We start from the raw sequence: 22,315 nt of genomic DNA on the forward strand, positions 1-22,315 counted from the left end.
GGTGTATTACCAGCGGTCGGGTGGGGGGAGGGGGCAACTCCGTTACACTGGTATACAGACGAAGAAAAAGGCCATGGGTTTCTGTAGCCAGTCATTTTTGGTCCCTCTCGCAAATGTTTCCCCTTCTAATGGTAGGCCCCTCAAAGTTATCGTCTTACTCATCAGCGCAGTTCATAACACCATGTGTCGTGCTCGACCCTGTGGTCATCAGATGGGAACACTAGGCCTATGTTCCCTTCATTTACCTTGACCTCGAATGTAGTGTGGTTTGCCGGCGGAGTGACTAACAGCTAGGCCTACTGTGTCAGTGGTCGTGTTGGGTTTGATAAATGTTTACTTCGTGAGGATTGACTTGTAGGCTATCTCTCTAGGCAAGAAGCATTTTTCTCTTAGCTTTAGTTTTTCCATCAGCTGCAATGGATCCAGTGGATGTATAACATAGATCCCCGCCAGATCCATCCCTTCGCGCGTAAACTGAGCTCGGAAACCAATTTTTAAAATTCGCGCGCTAACCTCGCCAGTTTCACCTATCAGCACGAGATGGCGCTGGTAAATTAATTTTAATTTAGGCCAATCAGAGATAGGTGCCGGCTGAAATGCTGAATAGCTCCGATTATGGTCGCCATTGTGAGAAATTGACGCAAAGTTCGATTATTTTGAAGGTAATTTCTCAATGAAATAAAGATATATTTCTAATATTAAGGAACGGACAGTGTTGGCCGATATCCAAAGTGTGTATGTCAATTCACATCATCGGTTTTCGAGGTGCTTTTCTTGTAGAAATCGACTCCTCTTTCTGACTGCCGTCGACGGCGTTGCCCGCTTTTTCTCTTCTGCATTGCGTGCATAATGCACTGCAGGCTGTTATGCACTTGTATGCATTGTGCATTGTCAAAAACAAAACCTAAATTCTCTCTCCGTTCGGACATTTCCGATTGATCACGCAGTATGCACAGCGTCTTTTAACAGTATAACAGATCTTGGTTCGATAATTTTTCCATTTATCTTTCAGCCAAGAGAACAAGTTGAAAGTGCAAGAAAGTGTTCCCTCCGATACACGTCGACACTTGTTAACACTTGCAGCCTTCCAGTTGATTGATAACACACAGTACCTGTAACTGTCTCAAAGATAATTTTTCTGGACACATGTCAAGCAGTTAGAAAGATCCCAGGTACGGTATAGTATAGCTTGGTGACATGGATTCTATTTCTGAGTTTCTCATTCCTAGCATGGCCATGTGTTCTGTTACTAGATCATGAAAAAGAGTTTTTGTTTCTCATTTCAGTCACGTTATGAATAGTTACTACCCCACTGGCGCCAACATCCTGCAGAACCCATCATCAAATGAGAAACCGCAGAACACATACGCACCAAGCATGGCGTACACGCCTCAAGGAGGTCTACCACCAGGAGCAGGTCTAGCTGCTGGTATACCCAGAGCTAGCAGCGCTACGTATGGATCAGTCCCTGCAAGTGTTGCCGGGTATAGTACTACCGGTCAGGTGTTTGGTGCTGGACCCAGCCCAATGGCCAGTGCCTATCCCAGTATGGCCAATGGATACCGACCCATGACACAACCCCCTACGTCCCAGTATGTCCCTGCCCAACCGTACCAGCCTCCCAGCTCTGTATCGGCAGCAGCGTACCGCTCTGTGCAACCTCAATATGCAGCACCACGATATCCAGTTGCCCAAATTCCAAGTCCAGGCTACCCCACAGGAGCTATCCAACGTTCCCCAACCTATCCAGCGAGCTCCTATTTAGCGGCTCATAGTCAGCACTCACTGAACAGTAGTTTAGCATACCCAGGGACCTCGATTCCTGGTTATGGTATGCCCGCTGGGGCCAGTTTCTACGCCGGCCCTCCGACTCCGAGTCATCATATGTCACCACATATGTCATATGCAACCTCCGTGCCCACTGCGAGCCCGTATCCATCAGCTGTGCCAGGACAGCTTGGGACACCGATGTATCCAGGTACTAACCCTTACACCTTGCCAAGACCTTGAGGATCCAAGTCTACTCAAGTGAAACTCAAGAAAATCTTGGGAGTAACGTATTGCTTCTGTTTGTACAAATAATTTAAATCTACATGATAGAAGAATTGATACCCATCTTGTAATGCGAACTTATTGTCTTCTGAATGCAAGGGTAGGCTTTTGGTTTAGTAATACAACTTAGAATATTCTTAGTTGATTATTGTTGGCATATTGTATGAGAAATGAAGTGCAAAATTAGAAATATCAATGAGCCTCTGCCTTGTGCATTGTTTTTATGTATCATTGATTGACAGTATTGGATCTTGAGACAATTTTGTTTTCTACCAACCTGGCTTTTCTTTATTTTTTGTTACGTTTCCATGTATGGTTTTTAAAGTGCGATGACCTCTCGAAGTCTTACCTCTTTAGGTATATTTAGTAGGATAGATGTATATTTTTCTACATTTTTTATTTCCAAGTTTGGCTCAACAGAGAAGGCACAAACTTACGATTGTTGTTACCTAAACACAATCATACGTTGAGAACTCGAATGTTTGTAACTTCTCATACAGAATGGCATGACATTTTTTTACACCTAACTACACATGTAAAATTATTTAAGCCATTGCCGAAAAATAAATTGACCTCTATATACCCGAGATGGAAGGGGGCCATTTAAAAAAAAATGTGACAAGAATGGAACTAGAAGGGATTTTGACTTGGGCTTTATACATGTAACACAATAATCTTTGTCACCAGGTATGAAACACTTTAGAATAGATGGCTTGTGGCCTATTGGGTGGAAGTTATTATTATCAGCAGTTCCCCATCATGATAACAACAGGTCGAATGTAAGTTTGAAGGAATAATTAGTTGCCCTTTCATGACATGTCAATGAATCTCTTAAAACAGCAAGAAGGAACTTTTTGATCAGTCAGTTCAGGAGAGGAATCTAGGTTCATCTATAGTGAAAACTAAAAAGATACACTCTATATTCAAGCCTATGAGGTCAGCTGGTTTTTGGATTTGGCGGTTCAAGCTAGTACAGAAGGTCCAAAAATAATGGAATGTTTTACCAACTTCGGTCTAAGTCTTGCAAGGGGTAATGGTGGGGGATAGCATTTCAAGCATGTACATGTTAAACAGGGTTTTGTTCAGTTACAAGTCAAGTGTGTGACTGGCATCAAATGCATTTATGCAGGGGAGTGAATTGATCGGTGGTTTTATACAAATATTCGTTTTCTAACAAAAAAGCTTTTTGCGGTTTTTGGCTTTGACGCTCTATAGTATTCAGAAGAACATGTAAGTTATTCACCTATTATAAATATAATGCAATTTTGGGACCACATTTTTATCGTTTTTTCATTTACGACGCTTGGATTTACACATCACACAAAATGCCTTGTACCATTGGTTGTTTATAACCGATGTCTTAGATTTAGCGCTGACTTGCCATTTTAGTTTTATATGTGTACATCGAGCTTTGTTTATTTAATTTTCATGTCTTGGGTCTAAAATATGTATTAATGTATACACACATGTACATGCAGCTTTTCATTGAGATCAATTTCTGTGCTCTGTAAACATGGGGACATGTGACAATCTAATGTATTGGTAAAGAAGTCTCTATTACGTGTAAACATCCAAAAGGTGAGATTTTCTCTTGTTTTTTTTTTAAATGACGCAGTATGTTTGGTGGTTTGGTAACCATCTCTTAAGTGCCGCTCAAACAAGGGATTTAAATTGGTGCTGCCTGCTAACCTGATCACATGCGACAAAATCGCTAATTTGCAACAGTCATTGGAGGTGCCAGACCAGAGCAAAACTTTACCAGTTTTACCCGCAGACAAGATATTTTTTGTCGTACATTTTGAATCACAGGTTGCAGCAACGAAAATTGCTTGTTTGAGTGTCACTTTATATTGCACCTAGGTTCCTCTCCTCGACTGGTCATACGAATTTGTCATGTCGTCGTAGCCAAGCTCATTATTACAAGTCATGACATGGTCTTTTTGATAATATTTAGTCTCAGCAGAAAGGAGACGTAAAGAGTATTACCTGATGAAACCAAGCGCTTTTTTTCACAAGTATTTCCTTATTTAGACACAATGTGGTGAAAGGGTTAACCTGAATAACCTTATACATGTACATGTAGTCTTGCATAATTGCCAAACATTCTATAAACCTTAATTTGTTTTTGTCTTTTGCGAATTGACCTGTGTTCATTGTGCTGTTGCAATTTCTAACCTTGGCTTTGGTTGAAAAAGTCCAATTTTTGGCGAAGACATATAGGAATGAAAACATAATATTTCAATGATTTGGATCCTGGTTTGTTGTGATGTTAGTTTTATGACAATGAGAAATCATGTGCCTAGAATTCAGTGAAGTTATTTCATTGATCACTGGTTTTGTAACCGATAAAATGTCCAACCCTATCATGTGTATGTAAGTTATTTTGAATTGGAATAGACAAAACCCAAGTTGTCAGACCCAGCCACGATCTGCCCAATTGTAGGATGTTTTAGTTTTGTCTGTAGATCATCCTATGAATAGACCCAATGGATCCTGAAACTTGAATCTGTGTACTGTATGATAGTTTATGATGTTGGTGCCAAAACTGGAGAAGGAGGACCCATGTTATTTTGGGATGGTAAGCTGGTAAATTTGGAAAACTGGAATCTTGAACCATGATGAGTTAAATTATTGTCACATGAATTATATATCGACATTGGTCCTATAATTAGGGGGACCAGAAGAGCCAGCCTCGACTGTTTGAGGCCAATGTCTGTTACTCATGAAGTTGGCCTCCGTATTCTGCCGTGGGTGGAATGACGTCTCCAACATTTGGAGGCAATCGTAAGTTTTTAAAATATTTTTTGGCTGTCGAGTCACATTGTTTGCATAATGGCTTTAGGCTCCATTTAGAATGTAGATTGAGAAGAGATGATATCATGAGGAAATCGACTAGGGTTGGTTGGGCTCTAAAGGTGCACTTATCTTCGCAGCCCTGGTAAACTGTTTTGAAAGATGACATGTACATTTTCCCCTAAAACCAAACTTGGCGGTTAAAAGATTCAGTGGCACAAGTTTGCTTCACAGGAAATTACTGCTATATAGTGTACTTTTTGCCGTAATGTTTGAAAATCAGTAACTTGAGTTCTTAAGGTAAACTAGAAAATGAAGGGGTATGAGAGAGGTTGTGAAAGTCGGTTTGAATTCTCAAATCTGTTGGGAGTAGTACTAGTAGTGTACATTGTAGATAAAAGACCGGGCTGAGATTTGTAGATAGTTAAGTATTGTTGAGAATACAAAAAAAATACGAAAAATAAAAAGGCCTGTTCCCATTGGCATTGTACTGAACCTGGAAAGACATTTATTCCCTCGTGACTCGAGTTATCTCAGCAGCTGGAAGAGAAACCAATTTAGCAGTTGTATGTGTTGCGCTGTGAGGAGTTACTGTGACTGTTATTCCTTCTGCCCTGACTAGATCTTTACCTATCTGTGTTCCGTGTTGTTTTGTGTGGCCTTTCCGAGGTGCAGCCTTATTCTTTTGACTGTCTGTAAGCACTTTATGACCTTGATTAAAATTTGTAGTCTCCCACTTGTGCTACAGGGCTTTTGGTTGGATTACCGACTTTTAAGAGTTACAAGGTAAATTTCATGTACAGTACAACCTCTATTAGGGACACCCTTGGACCAAGAACAGCTTGAGAGGTGTCCTAATTACATAGGTCTAATTAAATGAAAATGACCCAAAGAAGTGACTTTAATAGACAATGTCTTGTTTACAGAGGTGTCCGCTAAGAGATATTCGAGTGTTCTTTTTTTGTTGTCAATTATGCAATACTAAAAATCTCCTCAGCTCTTTGTTTTGAAACTATCCATGTACCTTGTCATTCAGCTAAGAGTTTTTGTGGGGCTTTCATATGTTTAGCATTTTATCGTAAAATATATAATTTTAGATGCATTGCTCCCTGTTTGTACGATTTACATTTATGAAAGTTATGGAAGGCCCTTAGAAACTGATATGACGTTGTTTGACTTGGGCGTAAATCTTCGCTTGTCATGAGGCTAAAAGTTTGGTGAGTTCAGCTTCAGGGGTCTGAACGTGAATATCATTATTTTCTAATAATTTAGTGAAAGTGAAATATTGCTAAAATTTAGAGTCACGAAAAATGGAGGGGTTTACAGTTTGAAGAATCTGATCAAAACCATCTTGAGAATGCATTATCTGTTCAAGACCTGCAGAGCTACCCTATTGATGTGTCTTTGTGTTTTTTGATGCTGGTATGCCAATTGTCTGTGATACAATCGACTGTACAGTGTATATTTAAAGTCATGTCATACCCTTTTCACTGTTGAATAATTATTTTGTTTATTTTAGGATAGCTTTGTGGCTTTTCTTGGCGGATGTGAGAAATACTCTAAACTCCCAACTATTCGTGTCTCTTTATTTTGGCGATTCACAACAATTTCCCAAAAACTGAAGGTCTCAATTCACTGATTTTTATAGTTGTATCAATATTGGGCAAGTCCACTGAACAGCAATCGACATGAACATTCTGCATTTTATTACTGGACTAGTGCAATGAAACTTGGCAAGCGTAAAACCCTTATAATAAGATATTAGAAACTGCATGCTGCGCTATAGTTGTGCTAGTTTAGAAACTGACAACCCACAGCATCAATCAACCCTTCACTTAGGCTCTTATCTTTCTTTGAAAGAAATGAAAGTCATCAAATTTTTAGTAGAGAAAAATCATGTGCTAAAACAGTGGTTAATGGCAAAATAATGAAATCATGTCTTTATCCATCAATAATACAAGATTCTTTTGGGGCAGGGGTCTTTCTTTGGAGAGCTTTCTTCACGTCCATCAGTATGAGGTAGGGAGAAAGAACAATACCCTTCTTGACAGAGGGTTAACACTCTGTTAAGCACCAGTTGCCATTTGTTTCTGCTTCCCAAGAAAACCATTCAAAAGTGTGTCCGAGTCGACAGCAGCAGGTTCGTACCAAGAGCATTGTGTTGGTTCATGGGTGTATAGATAGATGGCAACACTGGTTACCAAGGGCTTTGGGTGCAAGGAAAAATCATGCAGCAAGTCAGAACAGCAAGTCAAGCGGTCTGAAGTAGTTGCAAGCTTTTTCTTTTGGAGGGTAAAAGCTATTTGTCACAATGGATTTTAGGCAATGTTGCATGTGATGATTCAATATCGAAAGTGTCTCAATTGGTGTCTTTTTGCCACACACTATTGAATTTAAGATCTGGTCTCTTATGTACTACAATTTTGTACCTTTACACACGTTCATTCTATAAGCTTACAGGACATTTTGTCATTTTGGTAGCAAGCAATTTGTTATATCTTTTGACAATCAGTTCATAATGTGTTCATTTTGTTCCTTGTGTTTTATTCAAATGTTATTCATCTCTGTTCTGTAGCATGTTGATTTTGCCTTTTGTTGATAGCAAGCCAAAATGAAATTGAAAAGAAATCAATTGGGGATGGTGTGCTACATGTTTATTTTGAAAAGACATCGTAAAAAAAGGGCCACTCCCTCCCTACTTATCATATTTTACAGTGGTTCTAATTGTGCAGGGTCCCATACGTTGCCTGTTGGCCATAGTGAGCTCATTTCCGGTAAAAAATCATTTACATTGTTTTTTTCTGTCACTGTGACGTTCCAAGGAAATTGTGAGGCCAAAGGAGAAGCTACTGTAGATCTTTAAGATTTGTTTCTGCTCTTACAACTTTGCAGACACTTTCATAGAATTTGTAGGTCTGAATGATGCAGCAATTGCCTGAAATATTTTGCACTTTTTGCAGCGGCACTTGTATTGTGAACGAAGAAATAGTGCTATGACGGCTATCGTTTCGACATATAGTAAATCGTCAGTGTTAGGAATACCCGCATTCATTGTTCGTACCTCCCAAGCCTTTCTGCTTGTACCTCATTGTACCCTGTTTTGAAAATATTAAAAGTAACAAAAGGGCAGTTTCTTAAATGTAATATTAGGTTTCAGAAAAAACTCAACAAGAGCTCTGAGTGTTGCATCAAAAATAGTATCGTTTCGAATATCACACCAGTCGAACGCAATTTATAATGCAAGTCATTGTCAAGCTATTGTGACTTTGACTTAAGTCTTGTCTTGGGAAATAAAAGCCATTTTTCAAAAATAACGGTTTTTGCATTGTTTGTGGATGAAGCTTTTCAGAAAGGATATCTTAGGTGCTTTAGGAGAAACGGTCTAATTAGCCGTTTTTTCAACCTTTAGCATTGGATGATCCCTACCCCTCAGGTCATCTGGGGTAGGACAAGATCCGAGTTAATCTCCAGTGACATTTGTCATCCCTGACCCATCACTGAACTCGTTAAGTCTGTTACTAAAATCACTCAGAGTGACGCCGAACCTAATCCAATTCATTCATTAACTAGTTCTGTAATAAACACCCATTTGTCTCAGCGTTCCCCATCCTTATAAGGATAATCCTCGCTGCAGCTTATCCCTCAAAGCGTAGTAAAAGATTTACTACAAATAGCGCTATTTTGACTTTGTTGCGAAATATGACATTTCGTGATGCCGCGGGTTTCTTTTCGTCACTGGAGTCTCCTTAATCGCCAAGTGGTTAATCAAAGGGGTTTGTGCTCCCCTCGGAAGCCGACTGCCCCCCCCCCCCCGACCAAAAACTAAATACGGGCCTGTCGATCTATACGCAAATGGTCATCTCCACGGCCTAGTCGAATCTGGGTATTTCGATGGCCTGTCGCCCGACTGCCGATTTTGGCGTCAGCTCGCAAAACCAGGATTCGGCCCTGACCGATAAGTGTGCGTTGTCGCAATCGCATGCAGTAGAACTATGACGATTCTATTGAACAACAAGATATAAATCAGCCGACGAACTGAATGTCAAGCTGTTCTTATGTCTAACGACATTAACATCACCGACGCCTTGCAAAGGTAATTAAAATCCCATCGCTGGTGATGACTGATCAAGGTGTTACTTTTATCACAATGAAAGGCGCTTCCCAGAAGTGGTATCTTAGTTTGGTCTAAAAATACTCAAACATAATTTTCAACAAGTTTAATATAATCTTAGTCGTGAAATATAGCTTGAAGTGTTTTATTTTCTCAACCATTTTTTTTCTCAATAGTCCAAAATGCCCAAAACTTTACACCTGTGGAGCATGCAGTCGAATATGTCACCCTGGAAAAGGTGTCCGTCTCTAGTGGTCTGACGGAATATCGTATATGTTTCTATGGGACCATTACCGTCAATGCATCAGATACTAAGAGCACATAAGAAAATCATTTGTTCCCCAGACATTCTACTAGGTCATTTCAAGCATTTACACCAGCCTTATCTCGAAACACCCTCCTTTAGTAAAAATAAAGAACGATATTCTCATATCGGAGGATGCAACTTTTTCCTATGTTGGCCGAACCTACTGAAACCATCAACCTGAAGCAACTTCTGCTCATTTCCTTTAAAAACTTAAAGGGAGCTATAGGGAGGAGCTAGGAGGGCCAAATTGGTCATCAGGTGACTGATAGTGATATGTAAATGGGGTCTCTACTCCAGTCCATAGCGTCACATCGTCCAAGTCTGACTTTGACCGTCATCAAACGGTTGCTATGGATTCCCCTGCGCCATATTCATGTTACCTCTCTGACACCAAGATCAGGGAGTGTAACCTCGTAATTCCGCCCAATCAAATTGCTGATGACGAGTTCCGGCGCTCACATACAAATGTGGCGACAACTGGAAAATCTGCCACTTTGACAATCGACTGAGGAGAGGACCATTCGGGCAACATGAACACGAACGCTGCAACTGCCTTATTTGGATCGTGTCTAATAGTATTGCTGCTTGATGCAGGTAGGAGACATTTATTAAGAACTTCCAATTGATTTTGAGAGAATTTTCTCTAAAGGGCCATGTTCTTTTAGGTAGTCCACGTTTTCGCTCTTAAGGTCGTGTTTACATACGATTCACATTATCACTTGTCACGTTTCCCGTGTCACACGTCATTTGTCACTCGCAGGTTGTTATTTTGGCTTAAAAACATGACTTGAATGACGTTTGTGTGGAAAGTGACATCGTGAATCCTGTCTTGCTCGCTTTTTGTAAATCACTTGATCGTAAAGAACACCTGCAAGTATAGTGACCCCGAAGTAACAACATGAATTCTATGTAAACCCCGCCTTTGGATTCATGTTGTCATAACTGTTATGCGCCGATTTGTCGCTAATTGTTGCGGGCGACGACCCCCTGGTCGAAACTCCTCGATTCAATGCCTTGGAGATACATTGTACTTCGACGTAGCTTTTTTAGATGACCGGGGATGTATCCACGACTGTCGTTTACGGGAAAGAAAAAAATGGCCTTGCGTTCACGACTTTTTTGTCCATGGTAAAGTCAGCTATCGGCGACTTCGCGGACCCTCATCTTGATAGAAGTAGCGAACATAATACTCGCTCCTGTAACCTGTGTTCGTCGCATGGGCATGCTCGTGTGATTCGCAAGTAGATACATGTACTTCTTTTAGACGAGGGGCAATGTTGACATCTCAAAGAGTTTTATTTGTTTTTAGATTGGCTATCCTTATAAAGTGGGTTTTATTGCGGATGCGCCTAATTTTTATCTGAGGGACGCCTGTAAACCTACAGTATGGACACTCCCTAGTAGCAGTGTCAACAGGGGGGATGGTTCACGGTTTCTGAGAAAAAAAACTGCACCGAGCCTCTCAGGCACGCCGGTGAGGTGAGAAAGAAGGACAAGACAATGAGAAGGAACACACAGGCAGCACAGGGTGATGCGATACTGACAAAAATATATTGACCATATTCTAAAATTTATATTATTTTCATTTCTGTACTTTTAGTTTATTTTCTGATGCAACTTATAGCAAATCAGGAAGTACTTCTTAACAGTTGAAATAGCGGCCTCTCCCCACTACTTCTCAGATTGTCTCTATCATTGAATAGTACGGCAAACACGGAAGACGCACTATGCGTGGGGCAACACCGGCGTCAGCTGCTTGATTGCCTGTATTATCACCTTGTGCAAAGATATATACACGTGGTCATGCATGCCGCCAAGAATAAATAAAGACTAGACAACAGCGTCTTTTAAGTTCTTTAGTTAAAACTAGCACTAGGTTCCAAATTTTGACAATAGGGGGCTTCTGCAAGATCATTCGTCTTCAATAACAGGTGCGCTGGATCATGTCTGATTCACCACTATGTATTCCTCGTACAAGCGTGTATAGTTCGGACGTACTGCGAGATGTGAGAGACCCCACTTGGCGTCTTCGTGTAACCATCTTGCCTATACCTAGCAGATGCGTATTGGGCTCCTTTAACCATTGCCCGAACCTGCCAAAGCCACCCGGACTGTCTGGATATCGGCACTAGTTACTGCACTTCTAAGTAACTTACGATACCGATTATACATTCTTGTACGATAATGATGTATTGTTTAAAGGTATCTCAGTGGTCATCATGGTGCATGTGAGAGTGAGTTGCATAAAATGAGCAATTACTGCAATAATCTTCGATTTCCTAACTGTAGTGACGTCAAACATCTTGTTCTGTTTACCGTTTCCATGGGAAAGGAACAACAATGTCCTGACTCAGCAATGTCAAATTATGGAAATACAGCCGGTTAGACAAATTTCTTGGAATTCGTAACATATATGCATCTGAAGTACATTCATTACGGTATTTGTCATAATGTTAACTTGATTACGCATTACGTACCAACATTCGAGACAATGGGGCTTGGCTAATATAAATAGACCAATATTGTTTAAATAATCATCCCCAGCAAATCACTGACTTATGCATGATATTTAGTTGCTGATGTTACATGCGCATGCATATGACCAATTAATTATCCAACGGCGGGGACAGTATCAGGGTACACCGCCACGCCTGGCGCTGGTCATCAGTGGCCTAAAGGGCGTGTGTGAGGTTTTTACTTCACTGTGTTTATTTTACGCCTGTTTCATCAGTAAACTATTTTTCTGAAAGTGTTTTTTAATATTGTTTCAATTCTTGAATAGTAGAAAAACCTCATTTCGTTTGAGACTCAAACAGGACGTTTAATCAGCCGGGTCGAGCATCCCTCGTGACCCCACCCCGGCGCAGCGAAAACAAAGCCAGACAATCTTAGTAAATGTCAACAATCAAAATTCCAATGTTTAGCTAGAGTAATTTGATTTAATTTAGTCTAATAAACATGTTAGTTTAATTGTCTGGCGGCCGTTAAATCTCGGCCGTCTCTCCGCCCACACTGCAGCTTAACTGATGTCAGAAACACATGCACTTTAAGTTGTTATCTGAACAGCAGGATAACAAATTGATGTCTCTTCCAGAACAAATTAACCGCACCAAGAGGATTAAATACAATTATATAATTGTATCACGATTACATTCTTGAAATAGAAAGGGAACTCTTCGATCTTTAATTTAATTGAACTGGACGACATTTTACCAATCGTCGTCTGAGTTGCAGGTATCTATTTAAGTGGCCCAACCCTGAGTCCGCCCGGGCATCTCTCGGACGCGATCGCATGTGAGCTTGCGACAACTCTGTCAGAAACACGTTATGCATGCTCGAACCTTATGATATACCGGTAGCGACAAAGGATCACTCGTCAGTTCGGGTGAAACCAATCGCTGTATGGCGCAGGCTTGCTACGACCTACGTTGACGATCGTAAACGAGCGACCATCGCTGCAGGCGATTTAAATTGCTCGTTTGTGGGGCGGCAACTTTTAATCGCTTGATCTGAGTTTATATGCCCAGGGAGCTCCACTCAGTACAGAGACCCTGCACTGCACTTTCTTAGTCTCCGTTTATTTTTCATACTCAGTATAGTAACGCTAATAATGTGTACATGCTTTTCACAAACATCTAAAATGTCTCTCGGCTGTGCGTCTCATTAACAATGGGTGTTGGAATATGCATAAATCTTCTTACTCTCAAATGTCCTCTCCTGTCGCGACGAGGTGTAAGCCTCGGCATCATACGCCAGAAGCAAACCGTAAAACATACTCAATGTCGACCGTAAGCCTGTTTTATGAATATACTTTGGTGATTCACGTGACAGGCTACGCAATGTAAGTTCTTCTGCTTCGTTCTGCTTCATCGAAAATTTCACAGGGGTCAGAGGTCATGGGTTGCCAATGTGCGAATGGGATGCTAATGAGCCAATGTGCGACAGGCTGTGCGAGATTGTTACCCTTTCGCTTGACTCCCTCTAGCCGCTCATTCTGAACCTCATCGTCTTATACTGAGGATCCCTTTAAAAGTGCAGAGCCGAGCTGATGGAAAAAACTTGGTGGTCAGGATGCTCACAGCTGTATGCGGAGGCTTTGCGTGTGTGCGCTGTTTTTAACAACTTTGAGAAAACATCACGTTATAGCTGATGACGTAATAAGCAGAAATGGGTTGTAGTGGGAGTCGATGGGAATCGGGGAACTCTATACAACCTCTGACTAAAAAAACAAATATCATCTCCGTGTTTATACGACTAATGCCGAGTTGTGCGTACTGATTATTCTTTTTCTACCACGTCTCCCGGGTATTTCGGCAGCAAAACCGCTCTCCTGAGAATGGCAATTCTTTTCAGAGGAAAATAAACACCTTCGTAGAACTCCCCTAAGAGATAAGACAAACGAACTCAATATTCCTGTAGATTACCGGAAAGCTTTGATTGGTTTGATGACATTAACTACTTAGCATTGTCTTGCCAGACTCGGCTAGAGATATTTCAGGGTAGGTGCTTAGTCACCAGGCGAGGGAGCCATCATTGGGAATGTTGCGAAACGTCTCAACCCACCTTTCCGCCACGCGGGGGACATGATCACCTTATCGTACGTTTATGAAAGCGCCGCGAAGACGCCACGATTTTGGATATGTCGCTGCGACCTGCGACGGAGTCATGACTACATGTATATATGAGGGCCGAACGATTGTGGTTGATCAAATGCGGCCAAAGTGCAGTCACTCGTCTTGTTGCCGCGCGGCGCTCAGAAGACTATGTCAAGCATTTTTCAATCGTGATACTTGAATAGGGCAGCCGAAGAGATCATCATTGGGAACATGATTGAAGGGGCTCTTGGAGGAATTCCACGCCCTCTACAATAAATGTCCTATACTCCACTATTTGTTTCAAAATTGCTTCATTTCAATAAATCTTGATCGTACATGTAGCAGTTTTTAACAATGCCGGAACTTTGTGTGAAAATTCATTCCTTTATTCTTCGCAATCACAATCAAATGAACAGAAAGCTATCCCCATTATCATCATCCTCAGAATGACGATATTAAGTATGATTCAAAACAAGTCTATAATGGGGATAACCTCCCTAATTTATGTATATCAAAATAGAAAATCCGGAAAACAACAAGCTTAGAGCTAGGCTATTATAATAGAAGTAGCCATCTTACTGCGGTTTACAACTAATGGTGAGTCGACGTGGCCGAGACATCAAAATGAAAATAAGCAGGTTTGAAATGTAACACCTTGGTGTTAAAAGTGCAACACCTATCAAATTAGCGGGTCTCAAATTTAAGGTTCTCAGACACTGGGCTTGAATGAAATGTTTTGATGAAATGTGATATCAAATCGTGCGTGGGAGAGGTCGGATAGACTGGACGATGAATGTCTATATTTCATTTGTTGTTTTAATTGCTTTGTTATTTAATTGGCAAAATATTTGTACCTTAGTGGAGATTGCCTGATTATTGTCCTTGGCTTCAGATGACAGTATCCAATCTCGGACTCAAGATGACGGCTAATGACATTAATGAACACTAAAATAGATATGACGGTGACACGGACGACGCAAACCATAATTTGGACCATTTCCGTCTCCCTAAATAACAGAAAATGAAAGTTGCGGGGAATTTGGTGATCATGAATAACCTCACACAGGAAGATATGAAGCCACGCTCCCTGAGTACTGTAGACTTTTATACTACGGTGTAATGTATTCCTTTTACGTGTTTCGAGCGGGTGTAGCGAACACGAAACCTTGTTTTCCGACCGAATGCACATATTTTGTTAGGTAATAAATGTGTATCAATGCAGCTTCTTGCAAAGGATTATCACCATGACCTTCTTTCTCTTTTCAGCTTCCGCCATCCGATGTAGTGTGTGCCAGGCCACCGTGGACCGGAACGGGGAATGGTCTGACGACGCTGAATGCATGTACTACCCTCCGTCAGGCATCGAATGCGGAAGCGACCGATACACGGATTGTGTTACTACGCTGAACTTTGAACAAAGTATGTAAAAAGCACTGTTACATAGCAGTCAGGAGTAAAGCGCCCTTACGAGCGATATTAGTCGCTGCGACTTGCAACAGAGTCATGATGACAACATGACAACGACCACAATCGTCACCTAGTCATGGATCCGTCGAAGATCGCAGCGACTAAAATCGCTTTGCGCCGTGCGAAAATCAGCATTCCATAAAAGTTTCCGGTCGAACCCAAGCGGTTATGGTTGCGACACCGTTGTATTGTACGCGCCGGTAACCGATTCAAAGGTTTACCGCGCTCAACGTTGCTTAACTTCCACTCTGGGGCCAACGCGCCAACCACTGGGCCATAAAGGAATTCCCTCATAGCCGGCGGGTTAAGCCGTGCCATATACCTAGGGGTACTATACAACCGTTCCAATCAAAGCCGCGTTACACCCGATGTGTTTTTGAATTATGCTTGGAGAACATCTAAGGGCTATACTACTTGTTGGCTTGGTGAAACTGTACAGGAGTATTATGATATAGGCCTATACACTTTTATTTTAAGCTTGGTTTACTTATACCCTTTGTAGGAGTTAATGGCGAAAGTACAGCAGCTGTAAACATATCTTTGTCAATGAGGTTCGTGACAGACACGATGTTCCAGGCACGATCAAGGCAAACACACACACTCCGCGAAAAATTCAGTCAATTGACCAAAATGTGGTTGGAGAATGGGCATGATGGATATGTTGACAAAACTCTTGTGGTTACGAGCATATGTTGAGTGTTTTGATCTCTCTTCGGCGACGTATAGGCTATAACAGTGAAACAGGCGGAAGAATATTGTGATGGAACGAACACGCGTCAGCAATGCGTCTCATGTTGACTTAAACCTTACGCGTGCGATGCATACGTATTTGGTCACTTCATCGTAACTGAACTCGACTGTGTCAACCTTTTATCTGTAAAGATATGCATCAGAAAACAGATATTATCAGTATAGTAATGTGGCCTGTGTTTGCGTCTGAAGGGTTGACTTACGGCGTGGGAGTGCAATAACTTGTCTGGTCACGTCGAAAGTGAGAGTAATCAACAGTCCTTAACTAGGAGCCACGAGACCTCGGATCTCAGAATATTTTCATAGAGATTAACCGAAAGAGATATTGTCTTTAAGGATACTTATCGTACCGTCAATAAACGTAAACCAAAGTGCTTCTGAACCAGGCCAAGTTGTTCTTAACACTTCTTCCATTTCTTTCTTTCAGGCGTTCTGCGTGCCGTGACCAGGGACTGCGAACAGAGGAACTACAAGGGCTGTATTACAACAACCCCTGACCAACCACCCGTCCCTGGCCCTAGGACCGCCCATCTTACAACCTCAAAGACCTGCTTCTGGACCTGCGGAACCGACGACTGCAACTTCATGCCTTTATAACAAACCGAATCGTGTTTTCCCAATGTTGATTGGCTTATCATCATCACAGTCCTGGTGAAACAGAATATGTTCCCCTGATTGGCTGATGAGGATCGTGCTAAAATGTCAGCCCTGGAACTTCCGGAACGAAAATGGACTTTCTTCAAAGAAATTGAGTCGAGTATTATAATTTATTCATAAAGACAGCGGTGGTGAAATTAGTTGATGCAGTTCCGTTCGATCAACTATATAGGAACTGATCGCGACAATCAGTTGAAGTTGAAGCTTTTAAAAAGCGTGGTGTGCAGATGATAAAAGTTGTTTATCTTGAGTTCATCTTACTATAGTCGCTTTCAGAAGTAAATGTCAACGCCCTTTTGGGCTGCTGTGCAAAAACCGCTGGGCATATTACTTCAAAGTTTGGATTTAATTCAATCTAATTTTCGAACTTACGAGAATTTCCTCATTGCAGTGGCCGAAAAAGACGTGTGTTTTTACTACTAAAAGCGACAATTCTGACTGAATGTGGCAAAACGAACATTTTCATATTGAGGTTATGCGGGCAGGCAACAAGGCCTGGTTCGATTCTCACTTCCCGAGCTTTCAAACTCAATCCTGCTCGTATCGGATTGATTTGATCGCCGAGATCTTAGCCGAGATCAAACCCCTTAACTAAAGAAATCACAGGGGTTTGTTGTTATGTATGACGATCAGCTCAAAAAGGATAAAACCATCTTTTTCTGTTCAATGAGAATTATTGCGAAAATATTAAGTAGAAAGGTTCCGAAACTCTTGTGTTTCGTGTGCGTGTCAGTCAATGAGTGTTGTATAAGAGACCTAGTTGGTAAAACCTTTTTTTCAAATGCATTTTGACCTCACTTATTTAATAGAGCTCGGGTCGCTCGTATTAACAGATACTTTCACGTTTATCTGTCCCAAGATAATATCCTTGTCACTCCAGATTAATTACTGCTTCCGTGTTGATTAAAAGGATCCATCATTTGGCATTTACGATTGATAAAGGTTCTTTTATCAGATTCAGAAATGATTTACCTTGTAAATATTTCGTGCTTTCATTAAGGACTTCCTCAGTACACTGACCGACAGTGGTCGAGCCATGCAGCCTGTGCAGAGACGGGGTCTGCAACTTTCACACCTACCATCAGGTCCTACCGAGGTCAGCTAATCAGCGACCTCCGTCAGTCAGTGAGACTGAGAAAGTCCTATCAAAAGGACGAAATATATTAGGCCGGGTCTATTTGGCAAGCCGCTCGCCGAACAGGCATCTTTTTTTGTCCTGTTTGGAGAGCCGCTTGCCAAACAGCACTAAAAAGCCACCTTGTTCGGCCAGCCAGGCTTGCCAAACAGGTAAAAAATCTACCCTGTTTGGCGAGCTGGAGACTTTACTTCAATATTAATGAGTTCGGCTCTCCATTCAGGACAAGAAAACGTCGCTGTTTGGTAAGCCGGGCTTGCCAATTAGTCACTTCCAATATGGCCATATTATGGCAAATACTTTGGGCTTGTGATCACTTTCTTCAGTACACATGTTGCTTTCGTAGTTTTTTTGATTCAGGCCCCTATATCATCATTAGTGTGTAATCGGAAGTTATTTCTTGGGCGCCCTGTAGCGAAATAGACTCTCACCTTCACCCCTTGATCTCAATTTTGTCCAAACTACTGTGATTAAATACTATTGTATTTACATCGGTTTTTTTTAATTGACTAACAAGTATTATTAAGACTTAACCGTTGTAATGTTCTTGCTAACAACATGATAGGATATTGACACCTACTTCCTAAATCGCTATCACTTGCAAAACCAGCCAGATGTCGATATGTAAGATAATCCTATATCTCTATCCGCTTGATATTTTCGAGTAGACCAACGGCAACTTCTTGCGGGTCTTTCGGTGATTCAGATGATAGTTCCGTGATTCTGCGTATGGCGTCGCTGTCAGCTGCAATCGTGTTATTCATTGTCGGATCTCTGCTCAGTGTCCACAATGCACACAGAGCCTCTGCAGGAGAAAAAGATACGCTGCACTGAAGTCTATACCCACTAAACAAATGCAGTATAAGCTAGCATTGCCGTAAACCCATTGATATGACATGATAGCATCAGGAGGTCGAACAATAGGATATACGTTCGCGTTTCGGGGGCTTTGCGAAAACTCCCTATTATGAAGTCCGAATTCGGGAGTGGGTTCCCGGCAGCCCGGCCATCTACGACATCGAGCCCATCGCCTCAATCGCCTGATATGCATTCCGCGAAGGTGATAGCAAAGCAAATCTGGTCTGATTGTCCAAATGAGTGTATATTCATGGTCAATTAAAGGCAAGTATAAAGCGTTGCTTTGCTTTCAGCTTTTTATCGACCCTTACCATACTGTTCGCTCTTGACCTTTGACCTCATCAAGTCTAACATCAAGGTCACAACACCACATTCCCTCATCACAGCCCTGTTGTCTCCGTTTAGCGCCAAACGACCGAGACCTGGAAACAAAATGGAAGAAAAATAACAACTTGGCGGATGTATCCTGGGGAACCTATTCTTTCATTTATATAAATAAAGCGAGACATGTTTTTATTTCTCAGGTAACACCTACCCTTGATCAATTCCAATACGTTCCATCCGCCCGCTTTCCTCCTTTCCGACTTCATGCATTCCTTTAGCTTCACCACCAAGTCGTCCGTAATAACTTCCCTCTTCATTTTAAACAATTGAGCATCTTCATCGTCTGCTATAAATGCCACGCTCTGGACGATCTCTGATTCATGGATGCCATCTTGTTTTTCGAGGTAGGGCTTCAGTTCATCGAGGACACCTGCTTGAACCAACCGACCTCGGTTTGATTTGAACGAAGCACAGTTGTGAATAATAGTCATGATTGGGTCAAGAATAATTTTTGTACCCTGTAAAAAGAAAACGAAAAAAATATCGTATAAGGCTTATTTCCACATTAACATTAACGTTTGATATGCTCGAGCAGGGTACGCTTTCAGGACCAAGACCATTACTCGAAAACCACGTGCAAATATCAATCGAAGTTCAGGCGTACACGTACTTGCCTGTTTGAAAATTTCCAATTTTGTTACATCCTGAATATCATGGTCATATAAATGTAACCGGATTCCCAACAAATGTATGCCTTCTCGTATTTGGCTCCGTTGGTCGGAGGACATCTTGACTAGCCTTCCCTAACACCATTCATTAGTCCCCGCGGCACTCATGACACATCGTCTGGGAAAAAAATACATACCAATCCGGCGGTGTCTTCAAAATAACCTGGTTTTGCCTCCTTCACAAAACGTGCAAATAGCTCCATAAGGCATGGTTCATAACTCAGCTTTTTGGCGAAAACTTCCAAAATATCCGAACCACTCACAAGCAAACTACAGACAACGTGTGCAATCTTAGCGTCCGCCATTAATTCCTGTTCCTCATCAATAGGTTGTGTGCAGACATCCGGTAAATCTTTAAGAGCGATTTCGAGAATTTTCCGAAATGTGTAAAACATTCTCGGCTGGTTTGCGACAATTTGGAACTGCTGTGCCCGAAACTCGTCATCCTCGGCAAAGAACTCGTCCCTGGCCTGGCTAGATAATTTCTGGAGGGCGAGACAGAAATCGCTGTCGGATGTCAGGAATGTTATGTCCTCGATGACGTCAAGAGGGACGTGTGAAAACTTTCTGACCACCACTGGTAAGAATTTCGTCTTTAAACGGTCTAGTTCGCATTTCTTCAGGAGTGGCGTGATGCCGAAGTCGATGAACTTCGTTTTATCCAAAGGCATTGTATTATTCATCCTGAAAAAAATGTTATAATCAAATGCCAATAAAGGTCGTGCCATATGTCGACAGAAATGCATCTCACGTTGAAATGCAAGCCCAGAAATCTGGAAGGCTAATTGCCTTCATGATATGATGTTGCTTATGAAAATCCATACAGATCAAAACACTGACTTGAACTCAGACGTTCAGAATTTTGTTGAAAATAAGTATTTACCAGTTGGATATTCGACGTATATTTCCTGGCACTTCTTTTACAACCCCCCCCCCCCCCCCCCATCACCAAACGACAGCCATATGCCTATCATGAAAGCCCTGCTGCTTACCAATGATCCTGCTCCTCAACGAGAATAGTTGCTTTGGCAGTAATTGCTTGTCATTCCTATGTGCTAAACGAAACTGATCTCATGAACGGAAAAGGTTTTGGAAATCCCCATGACCTCATTGGCTATCTAAAGCAGCATTCACCAGATATTTAAATTTATACTTGATATACATGTACATGTTTGTCGTTGGGAATCCCCGGAAATATCATTTACTGTCTTAGATGCGATTACTTCCCCGTGTCCTCCTAAATGGTCGGTACAACTGCCGACACGTTGCTGGCGGATGGGTATTTGCCGGAGTAATTGATTGGCGGAAACGCACCACGAAATGGAAATAGCGCCATATAAATGTAACTTTACTTACTAACTTACTGGCACTATTTTGCCTTAACAGATAAAGTTCTTATTTTCTCACATTTTGAAATGTTGACGTCTGAAAGGGCCAATTCGATTGCTCATATTGAATTGGGTCGAAAGTCAAAATAAATTTCAGAAATTTTCGGTTTACAGAACCAAACTCCGGTGGACAAGTCGTTGGCAGTAGGCTGTATACCATATACATTGGCAGTTAAAACCTCGTCTCGCAAATAGATTCACGAGAGCGCCAACAAAACACTGCTTTCTGCCTGAGCATGGTACTCCCCAATTACCCCGGCTCATCACCCATCATCACTAATAACGTTTACAGTTTTGTCCACTAATTTTATGTGTCGAACACGTGCAAGGGACTTTCGGTGGTATTCCGTGATAAGCTGCATGATGGCAGCGAGCTTTATGGATAGTATAGATAAATCATGCTCTTCACTCTGGCGGCAGTCACACATGTAGATAAATTGACAACGTACGTATGAGACAGAATTATAAATGCATCGCTTAGAGCAAAACACTCTGTTCGCCATCAAGCTCGACGTTCAGTTTAATTCTCTTGAACCTCTGTGGATTCAGCACAGCGAGTCGGATCCTTTTTCTTGTTTTGCTGCAGAGGTATATGATCCTCCGGAACCAGCGCCCAAAACGGTCATCCAACAAGATGGCGATGTCCAGGCGCCGCAGAGTCAGACAGAGCTCTTTCTGTTTTCCCATCTCGTCGGAGAGCGTCGACATGATCGCGATGAGATAGTTCAACAACATGACCGCCGAGGCGTAAAAATACGTGATGTGCGCCAACATGACGTAGCTTGTGAGATCTGTGAAGGTGAAGGTACCACTTTCGATAAGAAACAGTGAATAGATACTCGTTGCGAGATTGCTGAAGTTCGTATCGGTGTGCGGCAAACAAATCATAAAGAAATATGCATAAATCACCCAAATGAACACCGTAAAGAAGGCGAATTTTATCAGCGTTGTCGCCATCTTTTGTAAAGTTATCGCGAAGAGTCCGAAAATTGGCAAAAGTTCCAATATGTACATGAAGGACATTAGAATCAGAGGAAGAGAAATTGCCTTGGCCAGGTTGATGGAGTCCGGATCCGACTTCTTGGAAAAGTAGAAGTTTGTCAAACTGACCACTGCCAGCAAATCCTGGATCACTCTGTAGAATACAGTA

At 41.7% G+C, this 22,315-nt stretch overlaps 2 protein-coding genes and 1 long non-coding RNA gene across 3 annotated transcripts; 2 read left to right on the top strand and 1 right to left on the bottom strand.

Annotated features, from left to right (window-relative positions):
• The first annotated feature begins 601 nt into the window (after positions 1-601).
• On the top strand, positions 602-8,153 carry LOC135495688 (uncharacterized). Its single transcript, XR_010448591.1, has 3 exons — positions 602-662; positions 1,013-1,172; positions 1,287-8,153. It is a non-coding gene; the product is annotated as an uncharacterized LOC135495688 (long non-coding RNA).
• A 1,612-nt stretch (positions 8,154-9,765) lies between these two features.
• LOC135496090 (uncharacterized) lies at positions 9,766-16,823 on the top strand. The gene is made up of 3 exons (XM_064785214.1): positions 9,766-9,857; positions 15,125-15,277; positions 16,503-16,823. The coding sequence occupies exons 1-3, from the start codon at positions 9,794-9,796 to the stop codon at positions 16,670-16,672; spliced, it is 387 nt and encodes a 128-aa protein (XP_064641284.1). The 5' UTR covers positions 9,766-9,793; the 3' UTR covers positions 16,673-16,823.
• A 13-nt stretch (positions 16,824-16,836) lies between these two features.
• LOC135496088 (uncharacterized) lies at positions 16,837-20,691 on the bottom strand. The gene is made up of 5 exons (XM_064785213.1): positions 20,661-20,691; positions 19,915-20,461; positions 19,261-19,567; positions 19,037-19,147; positions 16,837-18,672 (listed from the first exon to the last, which is right to left on the bottom strand). Exons 2-5 carry the CDS (start codon positions 20,458-20,460, stop codon positions 18,503-18,505), a joined length of 1,134 nt encoding a protein of 377 aa, XP_064641283.1. The 5' UTR covers position 20,461; positions 20,661-20,691; the 3' UTR covers positions 16,837-18,502.
• Positions 20,692-22,315: the final 1,624 nt, after the last annotated feature.

This window comes from Lineus longissimus, chromosome 11 (assembly GCF_910592395.1).
Source record: "Lineus longissimus chromosome 11, tnLinLong1.2, whole genome shotgun sequence".
Taxonomy (NCBI): domain Eukaryota; kingdom Metazoa; phylum Nemertea; class Pilidiophora; order Heteronemertea; family Lineidae; genus Lineus; species Lineus longissimus.